This window comes from Chelonia mydas, chromosome 18, assembly GCF_015237465.2.
Source record: "Chelonia mydas isolate rCheMyd1 chromosome 18, rCheMyd1.pri.v2, whole genome shotgun sequence".
NCBI classification, from domain to species: Eukaryota; Metazoa; Chordata; order Testudines; family Cheloniidae; genus Chelonia; species Chelonia mydas.
In genome coordinates, this window is record NC_051258.2 from 9439813 (window position 1) to 9460421 (window position 20609).

A 20609-nucleotide genomic window follows, 5' to 3' on the forward strand; every position below is an offset into this window, starting at 1 on the left:
GCAAAGCCACCCTTGGCACAGAGGCCCAGATCCCTCAAGGGGAGTTAGGAGCCCAAATCTCTGAGGATTTGGGGCCTGAGTCTCCAAGTTGGCCTTTTCCCTTTTCACCCCTCACCTCCAAGGTTCTGTAGGTGGAACTCTGCCCTCCGTGAACCTGCACAACGCTGTTCCTTCATATCCTGCTCACCTATCTTACATCGGCACAACCCCCTGCTGTTTTCCAGGGGGCTTTGGCGAGCTGTTGAGTGAAATATCTGTTGGTTGATGTCCCAGCATTGAACGTGTGCACAATCGCCACAGATGGCTGCAACACGAAAGACTCGGTTCATTTCTCCAGATCTAAGGGCAAGCATGTACATCCTTCAAGTGAGGAAACAAGGCACCTTTTGGACTGCGGAGACAGTGATCAGATCACAAGCATACTGCTGGTTTAACGTCCAGTAAGCAAACACCCCTGGAGTATAGTCAGACTGGCAAGCTGACAACATGCTGCCAATAAGGCAAACATGTCTGAGCTGGAACTCAAATGAGGTACTAAGGGCTAGAGCCTCCCCTAGTGAAAATGGACATAGCTCCATTGAAGCCAACGGAGCTATGCTGGAGATTTGGCCCTATTAATGTTTTAATAATTAACAAAAGAGCAATTCTCTGAAAAGCAGAGCACCTTTAAAGCAATGCATCTCAAATTCTCATCCCTGGGAGTTAAATAGTTAACAAAACAAAACACACCTATCCGACTATGATTGTTCTCTAACAGATATTCTTGTCTCACTGTGCTATAAAAGTTGTAAGCTCCTTTACAGAGATACTTGCCCTAAACGTTGGTTGCTGTGAATTCACCTGTATAACACCAATGTTATTAAGCTTGATTACCCATAACACACTATAAAATCTCTAGCTTTATTCCTTAAATATGAATGACTCCGGGCCCATTCTTCCACCTTTACTTAAAGAGTCGTGCCTTCCTTTGCAAATAGCCCCCTTGCTTTCAATGGAGCTAACTGCAAGGTGCCACTCATGGTGATTAAACTGGCCTAACATTAGAAACATCGAGCTCTCAACAGACAGTCCAATAAAGGGAAGAAAAATCATCACAGTGCCCTTTCCTGAGATCTGCTGCCTTTACTGTGAAGCACACTCCTTTCTCAGCTAGGTGAGAAACCACAAGATTCCTCCTCTCTGAGCTACCCAGTCTGCCTTCTGGAGACAACAGAGCTTTGAACACTAGGTGTCGCAGTTAGGCAGTGACTGTGCACAGTGAAATTATGCAGCGCAAGGTGAATCAACGCACAACAAATTGTGATGTATCTATTTAATACCGGGGAATATTTCTAAGCTGGGGAGAAAACTGACTGCATGTCCAGCAGTCGTTTGGGTTTTATGGCAGAAATTTGCTTTGAACAGTGAAAACACAGGAGGCAATTGACAACCAGCGTGCTTATGATTTCAGAGCCAAATGCTGAAGAATATGAAGGCAGATATGGGCAGAGGCACAGGCAGGGGGGTGGGTGCATGGACACATGCTTGGAGCGGTGAAGGAACAGGGTTATGGATACGCTTGCGTGTATGTGTTTGAATAGATCCAGCACTGTATGTATAAGTAAAGGGGCGTATGAACTTGTGTATTACAGTGGGGACAGGTGAGTACTTGTGATGTGGGTATATGTCTGCACCTGTTTGATAATTCTAAGCCTTTCAGAGGCATCAGTCACAGCGGTATTGGTCTCGATAGGCGGGGAGGTCTGTGCACTCCCATGCATGAGCTGGGAATGGGGACATCTATATGTATTTCATGGAAGGAAACTGCACCTCATACTGAAGCCTGCCAGGCTTGCCAGATACCCTTTCAACTCTTTGCCTTCTCTACTTAATTCATTGGCCAGACGGCACTCAGGGAAGCTTACAGCTGAGCAGTCACAGACACACAAGTAAGAAGGGTGCCTGCTTTCAATGACATTCACCTTAGGCTTCCAGCACCATGTCGGTCTGCAGAGAAGCCAGACAAACAAAATGGTTCCAAAGAGATTGTTTTGTTTTTGCTTTTCCTGGCAAGTTTTGGAAGGCAATTAGGGTCCTTATGTGGGAATCGTATCTTTGGTCGGTATTGCAATGATCTTAACGAAATGAGATCATTGATCACCCAAGCAGGTGAACATTGGTTTCAAGTGTGCTTCCACAGCCTAGTCATGCTTTGCAGGGTGCGGGGAAAGCTGCAGGTTGTTGAACAGCTGGGAAACAGAGTTCCCATCACAGGCTGCTACGGCACAAAGGCCCCAAATAACAAGCGCTGGGGGAATCGCCAAGGGTTCTGGGATGACTGAAGAGTCTGAACTGCAGTGTCTTTCCAGGGTGGTTTGAAAGGCTGCCTGTCTAGGTTTGCTGGACCAGAAACATACGACCATCTGCTCAGGTGAAAGTCTCCAGCCAGGAGACATCCACCGGGCAGGGGCTGTCACAGCAAACCAGACCAAAAGCGAACCCTACAGAATTCATGGTAATGGCAGAGACTCTGGACTGGCTGGGGTTTTCTAGGGTGTGTCTCCGCTGCAGCTCGGAGCTGCAATTCCCAGAGTGGGTACCTGTATGCACACTAGCTCTGCTTGGGCTTAGATGCTCAAGGATGTCCCTAGGATCTCAGATAGTATGGTATTCAGGCAGCTAGCCTGAGCTGCTGCTTAGTGCGGCAAGGGATTGAGGATGGATATTGGGAAAAACTCTCTCACTATAAGGCTAGCTAAGGACTGGAACAGGCTTCCAAGGGAGGGTGTGAAATCCCCATCTTTGGGGGTTTTTAAGAACAGGCTGGACAAACACCTGTCAGGGCTGGTCTACTTGGCCCTGCCTCAGCGCAGGAGGCTGGACTGGATGACCTCTCGAGGTCCCTTCCAGCCCCACATTTCTATGATTTTTAGCTAGCAGGTGAATATCTTCCTGAGCTGGCATTTACACCTCCCAGCTGCACTGTAGAGGTGCCCCATCTGCACGCCAGCCTAAACAAATGCCTCCAGCTACTGATGGAGGAGGGAGGGCTCTCACCATGGCTAGCTCGGCTTCCAGTTCCTTCATTCTGTTGTCTTTCAGGTCCAGCTGGGAGCGAAGCGCGCTAGCGTGGTCTGTCGCCTCTTTGGCTTGCCGGCGTAGCTCCCACTTCTCTCGCTCCAGGAGATCCTTTTCTTTTGCAAGTGCTTTCACCGCATCCTCGCTCTCCTGCAAAGACACCAGGGCAAAGGCAGGGAATGAGAGAACAGGCCCAGCTTGCTTCCCCAGGAAATCCATGCTAGGCAACACAGGGCAGCGTTTTATCCTGTATTAGAAACACTGGGCAAAATCATGACCACACTGGAGTCAATGTCAAAGCTCCTATTGGCTTCAATGGGGTCAGGATTTCACCCCTCTTCACTATTCCTGTTTCATCTCTTCCTTACCTTCTCCTACCAGAGTCTATAGCCAGAGTGAATAGGGAGGGTTGTAAGGAAGCTGCAGGCCTGCGTCAGGGGTAATAAGTAGGGACAGAAGCAACACACGGAAAAACTAAAGGGCAAACAAACAAAAGTAAGAGATGGTTTTCACCGCCTGTGTCTCTTTACCACACTTTGGACTAGACCCCTCCTGGAGACCATCTGAGTGCCACCGACCAGGCCCGTGGGGCAAAATAGATCTCCACTGCAGCCCATGGGTGGCCACAATGAAGTGCCAGCGTTTCACCAGAACGTTAGCACTGAACCGAACACTGGAGAGAAGCAAGGAATTTGCTGCTTGAGATAGAATCCCCAGTGCTAACCCCAGGTGCCAAAGAACCTAAAGCGAAGGCAGGCTTGTTCGCAAGCTCAGCTGTCCTGAAAACGCACCATTTTCTACTGTTTGACACAAGCCTGTGGTATCTCCTCCCGAACTGCACATTTAGTCTGTCCTCTGTGGATACAGTGATATGAGAACTGGCCTCATAGGAAACCCATCCCCCCTTCATCGCTCCCAACAGAGCTTAATAAAAATGAAAGATTCCCTATTTCTACAAGGAAACGAATATTAAAAAAAAAACACAGGTGGGAGCTGCTTTGTGTGCAGCTTCGCTACAGATACAGAAGTTTTCTGTGTTTTTAATCTGTGTCTGTCTGTCTTTGGGTTCTTCTCTCCTGCCTACCATTGTGATATCTGAGCACCTGCCACATAAAATTTGGTGGCAACAGTCTAGTCCCTAGTGGGATTCAAGGAACCCTGGCTCTTCTCCTTTTCTGGGTTTGAGAGCTTTGTTATGCTTCTGGAGATTACTCATATTCAGGCCTTCTCCAGCCCTTCTCATTCATAGATCTCAATGTACTTTACAATGGCGGCTAAAGTACCATATCTCTGTTTGACGTGGGGGGAAACTGAGGCATGGTGGGGTCATGTGGTTCAGGACACAGAGTCTGTGGCAGAGACAGGAATTGAATTGTAGTCTCCTGACTTCCACTCTGGTTCCCTGCCCACTGGACCACACTGTCTTCAGGTTCCTGTGCCAATGAGAGGAGATCCCGGCGCCACCTGGGAGGAGATTGCTGGATGGGAAATTACCTGGATACAAAAAGCACACAAGCCAGCTTGCTTGTGCTGTCAAGGCCATGCAGGACTGGGAGCCCAGCTGATGCAGAATGCCAGCTAACAAAGTTATTAGTTTGACGGTGGTCATGGCCCGGTGCAAACTAGTTCAGTGAGGCGAAAGCAGCACTGACTTGATTGTGCTGATGGCACCATGCATCCTGCTGGCTGTATTTTTCACTTTTCAATCCATTATTTTTTGGTAAAAGAGGACTCTAGACAGCAGCTGCATTTGCATGCTGGGTATTACATTATGCCAGGGATCCCTCCCCATGACACTGCTTTAGTGACTGAGTGATTAGCAGCTGCAGAAAAGTCCAGCTGTTTTGAGAGTCCGCCAGGAACGGGTCGAGGGACATGAAGCTTGGTGCCACCTATGCCCGTTCCGGGGAACAAATCACTGAGGGCTGATTTGGCACCTCACAGCCCAGGCCACATAGGGGGCAGTGCACAGAGTACTTTGCCCAGTGGATAAAGGGGGTGCAGGGAAGGGAAGTGTGAAGCTGTAATGCCTTTCTCCTGGGTGCTTCCTTGGTTACTTCCTTCTGCATGGCCGCTCAGCTGGAGAGAGGAGGAAAAGGTGGAGCCAAGGTTGTGCCTGCCCTTCGCCCCCCCTGCCCACCCACCCGTGGGGGATCAGCAGCTCAGCACCAACTGCTTCCCCAGACACCATGCAGGGTCTGGCAACATAGATAGCCCGTGCATGGGGACTAAGGGGACTGCTTACATCCCCTTATGTCACTGTGCATGTGGTCGAGCCCAAAGGCTGAACTTTGCAAAACTGCCCATGGGAACTGGGTGCCTAAATGCCTGGGAATCTCAGACTAAGTGGTAGTACATGGGAGTGGTGACTTATACCAAACAGGACCAGGCGGACATGCTTTGCAGCTAGTCTGATTCTTTTTACATTCTAGCCCTACTGAAAACCTCAGTGCATCCCTCTCCTTTCCAGGACGGCTAAAGGAACATTCAGAGAGCAGTTCCTGTTGTCATAGTCAAGTGATCATTTCAGTGTCTGCAAGGCCAAGCTCAGGAAAACACAAACCCCCAACCACCCAACGTTGCATGTAATGAAGGCAGAAGTGTTCTCGCCTCACCAATAGCTTTGCATATATGTAGAATTCTAATGACCTCAGCCAAACAGCGCCAGTCCTTCCACATATAGCACTGGACCGAAGAGTGCTGAATTAACACGGGGGACACAAGGAAAGGGTATCCACTTCAAACATCAGCAATGCCATCCCTCCGTCCTGCTTCCCACTGAAATCCCCTCCACGCTCCCAGCTGTTATCAGAGCAAGGCTGAAGCCCTACGCTTTTATAGAGAAGAGCTGGCAGATGTTTTGCATCACCCGTCAACCACTGTGATGGAACATTGTTGGCTCTTCCCCAAACTACACATGAAACTGTTCTATTAACACCAGCCTTCAGACTCTGTTGCCGAGGGCGTGGTTTCCCCAGCCATGCAGACAAGTGCTTTTTCCTGGGCAACTTGTTTGAAAGCCATGCTGTTGTGAGAGTCTATAGCATGGTTTGACCGACAGAGCTTTCGGAATAAGCAGATCCTCTCTGGTGATTAGGGAAAACAGGATAAAACCGCTGCTAGCCACAATCATGTTCAGAAACACTGAACGCCCTCAGCTCCCACTGACCCCAGCTTGAGGTTGAGTCTTGGATGCTAAACACTTCTGATAATCAAGCCTCGTTATTGCACGGTTTCCAGTCACACTGTGGACAAGACCTAAGCCGCTTACGTCACCGCTACAGACTATGGGTGCGGGTCCTCGAGACCAGGGTGGCAATAACATTTCTCCACAGGCCTCAAGGGAAATGACATGTGATGCCCTTGGAGAACAAGCACAAGAAAGAGGCAGGATGCTTTTTCTCTCACTCTTTGATCCTCCTCCATGAATACAGGAGATGACGTCAGTCACCCAGTCCCCTGTTCATAGGTTATTTCATACACCACGTTTCTCTAGCGAAATAGTGGTGAAAATATGCAGGCTGCCTGTCACAGAGTGGAAATGAGGACATGTCCTAAGCTCTCTGCAAACCCAGGCCCCAGGGAAGAATTGCCTCCAAGACTCCCATAAAGATCCTACCAGCAGATCTGGATGAAGCAAGTGGAGGGGCTGCAGAGAACATAAGACCTCCAGCATCCTTGCAAGCAAATAATCAGCACACAGAGCCTCTCCCCAACCTACGTGCCTTCCTCCATGCATTCCTCCCTCACGTGTCTTTGCGGTTTTTTAAATTGCATTGATTTTCTCATATGAGCAGGAAAGAAAAATACAACTTTTGGAAAAAGCTGAAAGCTGGATTCGAGTGATCTTTGTTATGATACTTTAAAAATAGAAACTTTCTCTCTTTGCATGGAAAAAAAGAATAATTACAGATGTTTGATTCCCATGGCTGTTTATTGGAGCGGATAGCTTTATGCAGCCTAATCAAAAGCAAAACAGGAAACTGTCTATATATATATATCCTCTTGCAAACAGAGCAGAGATGCTGAAAACCATTTCAGAGAAATGTTATTTATTATTGAGCGACTTAGTCTAGAGTCACTGCAGTTTGTATGTTCTTTTAACAAGCTCTTAACTTTAAGGACAATTATAAAACCTGTCCTTGAAATAACCAGTTGTAAAGGTTCATTCCCTTGAGCAAGGAGAGAGAAAGAAAGAGCGCACACCATATTGGTTCAGTGATTTCTTCCAGTCCGATCTGTTACATGATATAGATGGAGCAATACTCTTAAATCAAACGCTGCTAACTTTGCTCATTGACCGGCCTTTTCCTGTATTTATTTATTTACTAGTGCTCCAGTTTCTACAGTTGTATTGCCAGCTGCCTTACAATATTTTATTTGCTCACTCACCTGAGATAAGTTTTTTTTTTTTGATCAGGGAGTGAAAACTCTCCAGGTCTTTTCACTACCATCATTCATCACAGTAACGCAAGTAGATTTTGGACTTCATCTTGCAGCACTGAAGCGAATGGGACTTTTGCTATTGACTTCAATGGGGACGATCAAAGAGTTTCTGCGTGGGCTGGTAATGTTTTCAGGACAATTTAGAAAGGCCAGTGCACAGATTCAATACCAGCCATTGTAGGACTGTGGTACAGAGAGAGCCAACAGGAGATCAGCCCCTTGCTTTGGATAGTGCAGATGTCATGGCTTTTAGAGCCTAATTCAGAGCCCACTGATATCAATGGAAAGGCTTCCACTGAGTCCAATGGTATCAGCATGTCCCCAGGATGTGAGAGAGATGGAATCTGCAGCCCCCAAGAGCATGGGAAGGTGGACTTTGTGGTGTGATACAGGCTGCTGGTGCAGATGGCACCGAAGTAAGTGCTCATATACTCTGCAGATACAACAAGGAGTCCTCTCTGCAGATAAAGTATCTTGTAGCCCTAGTGTTACCAGCAACAGACTGCCTGCTCCCTTGATATAGATTGATACTAAACTGGGAGGAGTGGTAGATACGCTGGAGGGGAGGGATAGGATACAGAAGGACCTAGACAAATTGGAGGATTGGGCCAAAAGAAATCTGATGAGGTTCAATAAGGATAAGTGCAGGGTCCTGCACTTAGGATGGAAGAATCCAATGCACCGCTACAGACTAGGGACCGAATGGCTAGGCAGCAGTTCTGCGGAAAAGGACCTAGGGGTGACAGTAGACGAGAAGCTGGATATGAGTCAGCAGTGTGCCCTTGTTGCCAAGAAGGCCAATGGCATTTTGGGATGTATAAGTAGGGGCATAGCGAGCAGATCGAGGGACGTGATCGTTCCCCTCTATTCGACACTGGTGAGGCCTCATCTGGAGTACTGTGTCCAGTTTTGGGCCCCACACTACAAGAAGGATGTGGATAAATTGGAAAGAGTCCAGCGAAGGGCAACAAAAATGATTAGGGGTCTAGAGCACATGAGTTATGAGGAGAGGCTGAGGGAGCTGGGATTGTTTAGTCTGCAGAAGAGAAGAATGAGGGGGGATTTGATAGCTGCTTTCAACTACCTGAAAGGGGGTTCCAAAGAGGATGGCTCTAGACTGTTCTCAATGGTAGCAGATGACAGAACGAGGAGTAATGGTCTCAAGTTGCAATGGGGGAGGTTTAGATTGGATATTAGGAAAAACTTTTTCACTAAGAGGGTGGTGAAACACTGGAATGCGTTACCTAGGGAGGTGGTAGAATCTCCTTCCTTAGAGGTTTTTAAGGTCAGGCTTGACAAAGCCCTGGCTGGGATGATTTAACTGGGACTTGGTCCTGCTTTGAGCAGGGGGTTGGACTAGATGACCTTCTGGGGTCCCTTCCAACCCTGATATTCTATGATTCTATGATTGCACCAGCTAGGGGGAAGGGGGTGTGTGTGATGGCTGGTGGTGGGTTGGAGTTTGTACATGCACAGACCACACCTCCTTACCCTTACATCCTGGAGAGTATGCAGCAGAGTGGCATCTCTGAGGACTCTGAGGGTGGAATCAGGCTCACAGAGGATGATTTCCCACCCTGACCCCTCTCTGCCTGGGGGCTTTTTCTAGCAGGAATCTTTAAACATGGCAGCCGTGTTTAAGAAATGTACAATATTTTTGCATTTTGACAGCTAAAGTTTATCACTTACACTATGTTAAACACCGACGTCTGAGCTAAAATGAAGCCACTGTATAACACAACTAAAATCGAAGAACATCAGAATGGCCCTACTGGGTCAGACAAATGGTCCGTCTAGCTCAGTGTCCTGTCTTTGACAGTGACCAGAGCTAGAGGCTTCAGAGGAAACAAACACAACAGAGCAATTATTGAGTGATCTAGTCCGTTATCCAGTCCCAGCTTCTGGCAGTCAGAGGGACACCCGGAACATGGGATTGTGTCCCTAACCATCTGGACTAATAGCCATTGATGGACTTATCCTCCATGAACTTATCCAATTGTTTTTTTTTTAACCCAGTTATACTTGTGGCCGTCACAACATCCCATGGCAATGAGTCTACAGTTGACTGTGTGACGAAGTCCTTCCTTGTGTTTGTTTTAAATCTGTCGCCTATTAATTTCACTGAGTGACCTCTGGTTCTCGTGTGACGGGAAGGGGAAAATAACACTTCCTTATTCACTTTCTCCACACCATTCCTGATTTTATAGCTCTCTATCATATCCTCCTTCAGTTGTCTGTTTTCTAATAGAAACAGTTCCAATTTCAACTTGTATGGAAGTTGTTCCAAACTCCTAATAATTTTTGTTGCCCTTCTCTGTGTTTTTGCCAATTCTAATATATCATTTTTGAGATAGGGTGCCCAGAACTACACACAGTATTCAAGCTGTAGGTGTCCCATGCATTTATATAGTGGCATTATATTTTCTGTCTTATTTTTTATCTCTTTCCTAATGGTTCCTAATATTCTGTTAGCTTTTCTTTTATTGCTGCTGCACACTGAGCAGATGTTTTCAGAGAACTATCCACGATGACTCTAAGATCTCTTTCTTGAGTGGTAATAGGTAATTTAGACTCCATCATTTTGTAGGTGTATTTGGGATTATGATTTCCAATGTGCATTACATTGCACTTAACACTGAATTTCATCTGCCATTTTGTTGCTCAGTCACACAATTTTGTGAGATCCCTTTTTAGCTCTTTGCAGTCAGCTTTGGACTTAACTGCCTTGAGTAATTTTGTATCATTTGCAAATGTTGTCACCTCATTTTTTATCCGTTTTCCCAGATCATTTATGAAGATGTTAAACAGCACTGGTCCCAGTACAGATCCTTGGAGGACCCCGCTATCTACCTCTCTAAACTGTGAAAATTGACTATGTAGTCCTACCCTTTGTTTCCTATCTTTTAACCAGTTACTGATCCATGAGAGGATCTTCTCTCTTATCCCATGACTGCTTGCTTTGCTTAAGAGCCTTTGGCATGGGATCCTGTCAAAGGCTTTCTGAAAGTCCAAGAACACGATTATCAGTTTGATCATCCTTGTCCACATGCATGTTGACATGCTCAAAGAATTCTAACAGATTGGTGAGGCATGATTTCCCTTTACAAAAGCTGTGTTGACTCTTCCCCAACATAGCATGTTCATCTGTGTCTCATAATTCTGGACTGGCTATACAGGAGCTTACTTTTCTGTGTTGCTCGTAGTTCCTGATGAAGTCACGTAGCTGTTCCTCCCGGCTCTCCAGTGTGGCGTAGAGCTGTTGCATTTGGCTTACCAGGTCTGTCTTCTCTGCTTTCAAACGTTTTCGATCTGCCTTCATGGCTGCATGAAAGAACACAGTTACAGCTCAAGGTCAGAGACAAGAAATGGGGCTCTTCTCTACATTCAGAAAGTCACATCTCAATCTTTCCAAAACACTCTGGGCTTATTTTAAACACAGGACAACTACAATTCTACGAAGGACTCCGAACTCCTGATTTCCCTGTAATAATTAGCGTGAATAGGAACTGCCACAGATGCTCTGCCATAGTTAGCTGAATGATGCAAAAGGAATCAGAGCCTGATCTACGCTAGGGATATCTGTAAATTCACTAGTCCATATCCATGTATTATGAATGCCTCTTTCCACAGTTGGAAACTAAGGCCCTTATCCAGCAGAGAACTTAAGCACATGGCTAACCCAATTTATTTCAGGGAGCCTATTCATGTGCTTAGGACAAGGATGTGCTGAAATGCTTTGACAGATTGTGGCCTAAGTTTGATCTAAAAAAGGAAAGACCCATGTTATTTTTAATCTAAAATGTTACCAGTCTCCTGCAACCAAAACCAATGTAGTTTTCAATGCTCTGTAAGTTAAAAAGGGAACAGTGCTGTTGGTAGTGACTAATCCTACTAGAGTTTAAGAACTGGTCTGATCATTTACAGTTCTGGAGTCTTTCAAATGCACCCGTCTGCCAGAAGACAATGCCTTTATTTTTTGAGCATGAACTCAGTGTTATTCAGTGCAATCTATGCCGGATGGCAGGAAATTCTTCTACTGATTATGCCAAGTTTCCTTCTAGGGTGGAGATAAACCATGCCAAGTTTATAGCTAACCCTAGAACCACAAGGTAGAATCCTGGTTTCATTGAACTCAGTGGCAAAACTCCCACTGGCTTCACAGTGGGGCCAAGGTTTCACCCATAAAGTCTGAAGGGGTTTGGATTTGGCATTCCATCTCTATGCCAACTGCAAGTAAAGAAAATAACTAAGATCTGAAACGATAGTCCAGGGGCTAGATTCTGATCTCATCCATGCTGGCATAAATCCAGAGCGGTTCCACTGAACCCAGTGTTGGTGTGATGCAGATCAGAATTTGGTCATCAGACCTTCCAAGCCCAGCTCAACCTGAGCCAGCAGGGCAGCACTAACCGTTTGGATGGAACAATCACACCCAGCTGATTTTCAAATTCCAATTACAGAACAAAACCAGAGGGGTGGGGAAAAAAGCATTTGAGATTTTTCATCTCCAAAATTTCAGGCTAAAGGCATTTCCCAGCAGGCATGTTCCTGTGCTGTGCAGAATGCTCCCTTCTGCTCGTTACTGAAAAAATAAGTCACCCATAGAGTTACATCACATCAAGCATCTCTCAAGGAGGAGGATCAGGGGATATTTGGGGTGCCTGAGTGAAACAGAATAAGAAACTGAGGAAGGGAGACCAAAGGGCAGGGAGGTTGACCCTAAATAAACAGGGTATTTCCTCCTTGCTCACAAACTAATGTAAATTACAAACACCATGACCCCTTCACAACACTGAAACATCACAGCGGTAGTTATGGCTCTTAATCGTCCCACCTCCCGTTAAGTTACAGTGCAGCAAGCTGATGGGGAGTAGCAGAAAATGAATGCCAACTTCTCACCAGTTAACTTCATTTCCCCAAGCCCTCCTGTACCAGCTCAGAGAAGTAGTGCTGTCCTAGCTGTGGCTTCCTGGTGGGAGGAACGAAACCCATACATCTGAGCTGGAAAAGGAGAATACTGGAGAAAGTACATTGCTTGGCTTGTTCCACAGATTACGGGTGGAAAGAGAAGTCAGGATCAGAGTGCAAACAGAAAGATACTCCATGATAAAGGGGGTTCTTGTGATACTTTCAGTCTAATCAGAAGTAGGAAGTGCCAGGAATCTCACAGGAAAACTCGTGCCCATGAATCTTCTAGCCTAATATTGCAGAGCCAAGAGTTCTGATAGTTCATATAAACATGCTCACATTACAATGCTCCTGAGGGCATGTCTACACTTGCCAGTAGATCGAAACTGCTGCAATATAAGTGTCGATTTAGTGGGGCTGGTGAAGACATGCTAAATCGATGGGAGAGCACTCTCCCATCGATCTGTGTACTCCACCTCTCCGAGAAGCGTAAGGGAAGTCGATGGGAGATGCTCTCCCGTTGACACGGCGCAGTGTCGCCACCTCAGTAAGTGGATCTAACTACATCGACTTCAGTTACATTATTCACGTAACTGAAGTTGGGTAAGTTAGACTGGCCTGGTCTACACTACCGCAGTAAATCATAGTAATGTAGGGTTGGAAGAGACTTCAAGATTCATCCCCATCCCTTTGCGCTGAAACAGGACTAAGTATACCTAAAAAGAAAAGGAGGACTTGTGGCACCTTAGAGACTAACCAATTTATTTGAGCATAAGCTTTCGTGAGCTACAGCTCACTTCTGAGCTCACGAAAGCTTATGCTCAAATAAATTGGTTAGTCTCTAAGGTGCCACAAGCACTCCTTTTCTTTTTGCGAATACAGACTAACACGGCTGCTACTCTGAAACCTGTAAGTATACCTAGACATCTGCAGGGATTGAACCTGGGACATCTGGATCTAAAAACTTGAGCTTCCTCTGCTCAAGTTAATGAGCCTGGTCTACAACATTGTGCTGTTACACTCATTTCCAGGCTCTTATTTGAACCTAACCCTGAACTTCTTTGGAATTTGCCCAGCACTCACTGGTACATTCTGCAACTTTATGAAATACATTTTAAAAAGGGCCAGATTCTGTCCCCTTTAGATATCTTATGTCACTTTATTCCATTGCTTTCAATGAGACTATTTGCAGCACAAAATGCTAAACTAAGCATGAGCAAGAACAACAAAAATAAGGCCCAAACGGTTTCAATTTTCAAGTCTTGTTACTTTGAACTCTCCCCACTGATTTGAGTCCCCTAAAGAATTCCCATAGTTTACCGGGAAGAAAATACCAGGCATTACAGCAGAGAAAGGCAGAACAAGCACCAATGGCTGGAAGCTGAAGCCAGACAAATCCAAATGAGAAATCAGGCACACACTTGGAACAGTGAAGGTGGTTAGTCATGGGGACAAAACTACCAAGGGAAGTGGTGGATTCACCATCTCTTGATGGCTTCAAAGCAAGACTGGATGCTTTTCTGGTTGATGCTTTAGCCATTGGGCTCAACAGAGGAGCAACAGGGTTAAATTCAATGGTCTTTATTATAGAGATCAGATCAGATGACCTCATATGTCTTCTGGCCATAAAAATTGAAAAGTTTATGTTGCAAAACTCTGCAGCCGTTTGAAATCATGTTGGCTTGAGAATGCGCGCAGGGGGAGGAGAGGGGAGGGGAAAACAAAGAAAACAACACCACAACACTTTTGCTTTAGCTTACACTAAAATCAACTTATTTTCTCCCTATTTGTTTTCTAGATGCTCATTTGCAGTGGTGGAATTTTTTGCCTTATAAATACTGTATGGAGCAGAGAAAAAACAAGGCCAAATAATGACAATAAATCAGGGAATATTAGTTAATGAGCCAAACTGCCAGTAGTTTCCTCTCACTGCTCTTCTGCACACATTTCTCTAATTCCGTTCCTGGCCACGCTTGGTGTTGATGGCTGAAAGCAGCAATCAGTCCTCATCTTTTTATTCTTCTAATAATTACAAGCCTTGGTGATCTCTTCCAGGGCAGAACAGCTTCAGAGGAGGCTTGAGATGAGTCAGAGCTGGAATCTGAATCCAGCAATGCTTGGGAGATGGTGTGAGAGACCCACCTGTATCTCACGCTGAGTGTGGAGGAGCCAGCTGTTGGCTTCTTGCAATTGCTGGAAGTCTCCACTCCCTGCCCTCCCTTCCACAGAGCAACTTCAGTATAAGTAAAATCTCCATTTATATATTATATAAAGGACAGGGAGCCATTATTCTTATTAATAATCACTACATGTTCCCTCTACATTGGTTATTATTTGCATCACTGTAGTAACCAGGAGCTCCAGTGAAGGACCAGGACCCCATGGTGCTAGGCGCTGCACAAACACAGAACCAAAGGACGATCCCTGCCCCAAAGGCTCAAGTTGTAGAGAGGAAAATCAGGTTAAATATAAGGGAAAATATGGACAATGGTACTGGTTCAAGAGGTGGAATGAGATGCAAATGGTGGTTGTGGTATCATGGGAACATCCAAGGATAAGTCCTGATGCTGTCAGCAATGAGTCAGGAATAGTTGAGTCCATCCTGCCACAATGCAGGAGGAGGGTCCCACGTAAGCCATGAGAAGGTATTTTTCCAACCCAAATCACTCTAGGACTCTGATCCTGCACATAGGAAGCAGTATATCCGGACAGTGCTAAAAACAGAATGCATGTGTCACAAGTCCGGCGAATGAGACAGCTAAACACCTCTCACTACAGATGGAGCTTGTGGAGAGGGTTGGTACACATATACTGATCTATCGTCTTCCAGTGTCCCCGCCCCACACACAGAGAGCAGAATCTCTGCTTATCATTTAATAGATCTCACGACTGGTTGAGCTTGCAGAGAAGACCGGTATGCACAAATGTATTTATCATGTTCCAAGCAGAGCTCACAGCAGAAGCTCTGCTAACCATTTGGCAAATAAATTTTTTTTTCTTTACAAGCGATTCTGTGATATGATCAGCAAACTCCTTAAAAAAAACAGACACAAAAGTGCCAAGGGCATACATCAGAGGACAAATATCTCGCAGAGGTGCCACTGAACAAGCTACAGGCAATATATATATATTTATCACACAGACAAAAGCATTACGAAGGTTGCGAAGTCAAGGACTCAAAAGTTAGGAAGTGCCAGAACTAAGGACACACCAGGCAACCTTAGCAACAGGGAGCACCCTGCCTATCTCTTGCGCACGCACAGAGAGCAAGAAAACAGGAGAGCTAATTTTGTTGCCAAGAAGATGATTCCAATTTTACAGCTTGGTGTGCTGGAGAGATTGCACCCTTGCCAGGCATTCTCCAGCCTGCAGGGATTAAAGAACAGCATCAGGTCGAACAGAAACTCTCTTCATAAGACGTCCATCAACCATAGGTATTTTCTCTTCATGATACTGCTGTGTGATAGGGACCCATGCTGGGGTAAACAAGCGGGGATTGATATACAAGACTTCCCAAGGCTGTTACACTCAAACTGGCCAGAGAATGTAATGGGAAAGCAGAGAGGTTGGCCATGGATGGGTAACCCAGGCAGGGCCAACTTTGTTTTACAAAACACACTCTTGTTGTATTGCTGCTTTTTTCATGGCAACAGCTTAACCCTTCAGACATTTCCTAAAGGTTCCAGTGGAGAAAAGACGAGAGTCTCTACGGAACGCGTACTGGTTGATGCAAATATGGTCCAGCGTGAGCGAATGAAATAGAATCGTTCTATCAAACATTATGTTGAGTTTAGGTTGCGACTAGTGTGGTAATACTCTTATGTCTCTTAAAGGAAAACTACACACAGTATCATATGCATCCAGAAATGCTCTGTCCTGGACACAGTACTATGTACCTCCTCTAGCACTTAATTATCTGTGAAACACAGTATATGCTTAGCTGTTTATGACATAAAATATTTTGCAGGGAAATACATGGGAACAAAAATCTTTTCAGCCTGCACTTTTTTGGACACTTTTAAAAGCAATCAGTGGTTTTAGCTCTGGGTCTCACTTATGTTGAGTTCAATGGAGTTACAATGGGATAATACTACACAGATCAGAATCAGGTGCATTATGGATTTGGATGGGAGCTGGATCAGACCTAGGTCTCCACCATAAGCATAAATGAAGTAGGGTTTTAAAAAACCTAATTATATCTATAACTGATCTTGTGGAGTCTGGACTACAAATTGGTTTTTCGTTTATGTATAAAACAAAACAAAAAAAATACATCAGCGATGGGTTGAAGAGACAGAACTCCAGATCCAGATCTCAAAAAGTCCAAAGTCTAGAGGCATCTGGATCAGTTCATTATAGACAGAGAGGCCACGTGCAAACTTCAGATCTGTGCTCATATTTTTAACACCCCTGATGGGATTTCCCCTGAGATCTTTCCACTCAGCTTATCTAGAACCAATTCTCTGGAATCAAAAAAGCTTGGTTGGACTCCAGCTTGCACTCAGGTTACATTATAAGGTAAGTAACAGCTCTTTGCACATGCTGGCAAGGCCCGAACGCAGGGGGATGTAAGGGATGATACCACAGTTTTAACTCATGTCCCACACCACATAGTGTAGATCATCTTTCCTAGCTACCAACATCTATACTTGCATGAAAGGACCAATCGCTGTGCAGATTGCATTACAGCAGGTTTATCAATTCAGGTGTTTGTGCATACTTTGTTCACTACCAACATATCCACATTAGTTAGTTTCTACCTCCCGTATTTACTATACACATAGTCACAATGGTTAGTTCTTTCAGCATTTACTTGTTTTGGCTCGCTCAGCAGTTACTTGTTCAGGCTTGTCTTGTCTAAACTTGAGGCTGCTCACGTCACCACCCCACAAAGATCAGGGGGATTTTGCTTCAGTCCCCATCACTATTGGACCAGTTTGGCCTGCCAACAATCCTGCTGTGTATCGCATACCTAGGGTAATGGGGCTGGTGTAATGGCAGACAGGGTTATTGGTGGCAAAATCCCAAGGCAGTACGAGAGCCAGTCAAGTTGAAACCATCAGCGAGCACTTCTAGATCCCCCTTGCCTCCTGGGACCTTCAGAAACCGGCAGTCAAGCTTTGTAACAAAGCTGCAAGGTAGGGCCAGGAGCATCAAAACCTTACAGAGGCACAGAGGAGCGAAGGGAATTGCCTGCTGGAAGCATCCGGCAGACATAGGATTAGAACCCAGTTCTCCCAGGCTTGTCTACGATCCACAAGACCATCCTCCTGGCTATGGTGGAGCCGCTGCAGTATCAGAGAGGTGGATCTCGGGGAAGAAACATTTTCGACTCTCTCCCTCGTTCACGTACTAAGCTGAGAAAAAGTCTCGGAGCACCTCCACGCCGACAACCAACCCAGCAGCCGCTCTGATGTGTGCCATCTTCTCTCTTTGATAAGATTTCCATGGCGCATTATTCCGGCTCACTCACGTGGCAGAGTAGAAGCAGCTTTAATTACCAAGTTTGTTGAAATGGGTCGACAACTTGACAAGACAGCAGAGAGGGCAGCAATGCTGGGGGGTGGGGTGGGGGAAGACATTTACTGTCATTACCTACTACTGCAAAGCTCTGTTTAAAGTCACAAAGTCCTGAGAGTAGTACAGATCCGGGAATATAACCGTCATTGCTGAGAAATCTCACCAAACCGTCTATGAGACAGAACTCTTTAGGCAAATAGTGCAGAAAGCATCTAATACCATATTTATCTAATAAAAGAGAGCCAGAAGGACTTTCACCATGCAACAGGCCAGTCTGAGTTTGTTAAAGTGATGCTGTGAGAAGCTTCAGGACTTCAATGTTCCTCGGCATGATGGAAAATCCCCTACAGGGTGGTGCTAGACAGGGTGGTCGTGTGTCTACAACTCCACAACACAAGAGTTGTCTCCCAAGAGGAGGAAGTCCCATTACTTGAGTTACTGAAAACTGGTCAGAGTAGAGTAGGAGAGAATGTCCTAAAGGTCACAATCCTACTGGCTGAGAGAAAAGGACTATGGGCAATGTTCCCTCTAATTTTTTACATCCATGTGTGGAATGAATTTTGTTATGTGTACCAATATGGAGGTGATGAATGATGGGAGTGTGCTCAGGGCTGGGGCAGAGGGTTGGGGTATGTGGGGGAGATGAAGGCTCTGGGGTGGGGCCAGGGATGAGGGTTCGGGGTGCAGAGAGGGGACTCAGGGCTGGGGCAGGGGTTTGGAGAGTGAGGGCTCTGGGGTGGGGCTGGGGATGAGGGGTTTAGGGTGCAGGAAGGGGACTCAGGGCTAGGGCTGGGGGGGAATGAGGGCTTCGGCTGGAGCCAGGGATGAGGGGTTCAGGGTATAGGGAGGGGACTCAGGGCTGGGGCAGAGGGTTGGGGTGTGGAGGGTGAGGGCTCTGGCTGGGGGTGCGGGCTCTGGGGTGTGGCCACGGACGAGGGGTTTGGGGTGCAGGCTGCTCCAGGGAGAGAGGACTTGCCTCTCTCCTCTTCAGTCCAGGCCCCTATGACTGCGGGCCTGCGTGGCCCTTAATAGCCTGCTGCGCTAGAGGGAACTTAAGACTACGTGACCTTCTGTTCTTTATTATTCATATCATAGGAGCACTTGGAGGTTCCAACCCAGACCGAATCCCCATTGTACCGGGCTAGGCCCAAACACACAGAAAGAGACAGTCTTTGCCCCAAAGATCTGACAGTTCTAGTACCCAGGAGAGGACGGATTATTGTCCCCATTCTGTAGATGGGAAATTGAGGCCCAGCGTGGGACTTGACCAAAGTCACACAGGGAGTCTGTGGCAGAGGCGGGAGTGGAATTCAGATTTCTTGAATGACAACCTGATGTCTTAATCACAAGCCCATCCTTTCTCCTGTATGGGTCTTCTCTGCCGTTCGCTTCCACTATTCAAGCTCCCAGGCCACTGATGATGTAAGTAAGCCAGAGCCAAGTTTTGTAGGAAACACACAGGGTGAGAGACAGCACCAGACTTGTGCACTTTTAGCCCTCAAAACAGGGCTTAAGTGGCTCACAAGCATCATGCTGGCCCCTGCACAGGGCAAAATTTCATCTATGGAGTGAAACAAGACACACCTACTGTATGTGTAATTTTAAGGAGTGCTTGAGAACCTCTCAAATATTACTGGCAAGTTTTCGACAGTAAGCAACCCAACAAGAGCCAGTGGCTTATGGCAGACAGCAGGAGAATTATTAGTTTGTCGTGTGTGCGGATTTCATCTCAGGAGAAATATACAAGGAAGGCTGATCTGATGAATGGAGATTCCCTCCTAGGCTGGGATGCCAACCATGGGGGAATGCTCAGAGCAAGCTGGCTGCAGGTTTTCAGACCCCACTTGCTGTGCGCATTGTCGAAGGAAAGCGCCCCCCAAAGTCCTAAGCCAAAGGGACCTCTCTCTTTTTAAAAGGGCTCTGCTCCTGCCCTGACTGATGCTATTCATCTCAACATGCCTATAGTTCCAGGGCCAGGACTCCAGGCCCTTCAAGCAACACTCCTGCTGACATAGTGCTGTCCACACTGGCGCTTAGGTCGGCATAAGTTATGTCACTCAGGGCGATGGCGTATTCACACCCCGGAGCGACATAAGTTATGTAGGTATAAGTGGCAGTGTAGACATGGCCTTAGACTCCCCTGCCTTGCAACCGGCCCATTCTGTTCAGGGATGAGACAGCGCAGCCTTGGCAACATCAGAAAGGCCAACACTTGGCTGCATTATGATGCTCCCAATGCAGGACTGCAGTGTTACTTGATAAACCAAAAAGAGGGGCATACGTATGAGGGAGCCAAGTTTCTGTTACACCCAAATTAAGATCCTGACCAGTAACAAGGATGGGAAAGGAACACTGACTCGGCACGCAACCGACGTGAAGGATTTCAGTCCCACATTGCAGTCGCTTTTATTATGGATGATGTCAGGTTGCAAAATTTAGATCTGGATCTGCCCCACAGCTTGGGAGGCATCTGGCTTGGCCTATCAGAAAGAGAGGAGCCAAAGGCAAAATACAGATTCCCAACTTGAATGGCTGCCAAAAATGTAACCGTCTCCGTCTCTAGGATTTTGGTCCAATTATTTTAGAACAATGCATCAGCAATTCTTTACAGCTAAGCCTGCTCCTGCAGCTCCCTATTGCCAAAATTCAGGCATGTTCTTGCCTCACAAATTAAGAAG

General features: G+C 46.3%; 1 protein-coding gene across 10 annotated transcripts in view; it reads right to left on the reverse strand.

Annotated features, from left to right (window-relative positions):
* The window catches only part of KAZN (kazrin, periplakin interacting protein), a 721176-nt gene that overhangs the window by 68281 nt on the left and 632286 nt on the right, over positions 1-20609 (reverse strand). For all 10 annotated transcript variants that reach the window (XM_037881298.2, XM_037881299.2, XM_037881300.2 and 7 more), the window contains 2 exons: positions 10688-10824; positions 3037-3207 (listed from right to left, as the gene is read on the reverse strand). In XM_037881298.2, coding sequence (XP_037737226.1) covers positions 3037-3207; positions 10688-10824 — 308 coding nt within the window. The remainder of the gene's footprint in view (positions 1-3036; positions 3208-10687; positions 10825-20609) is intronic.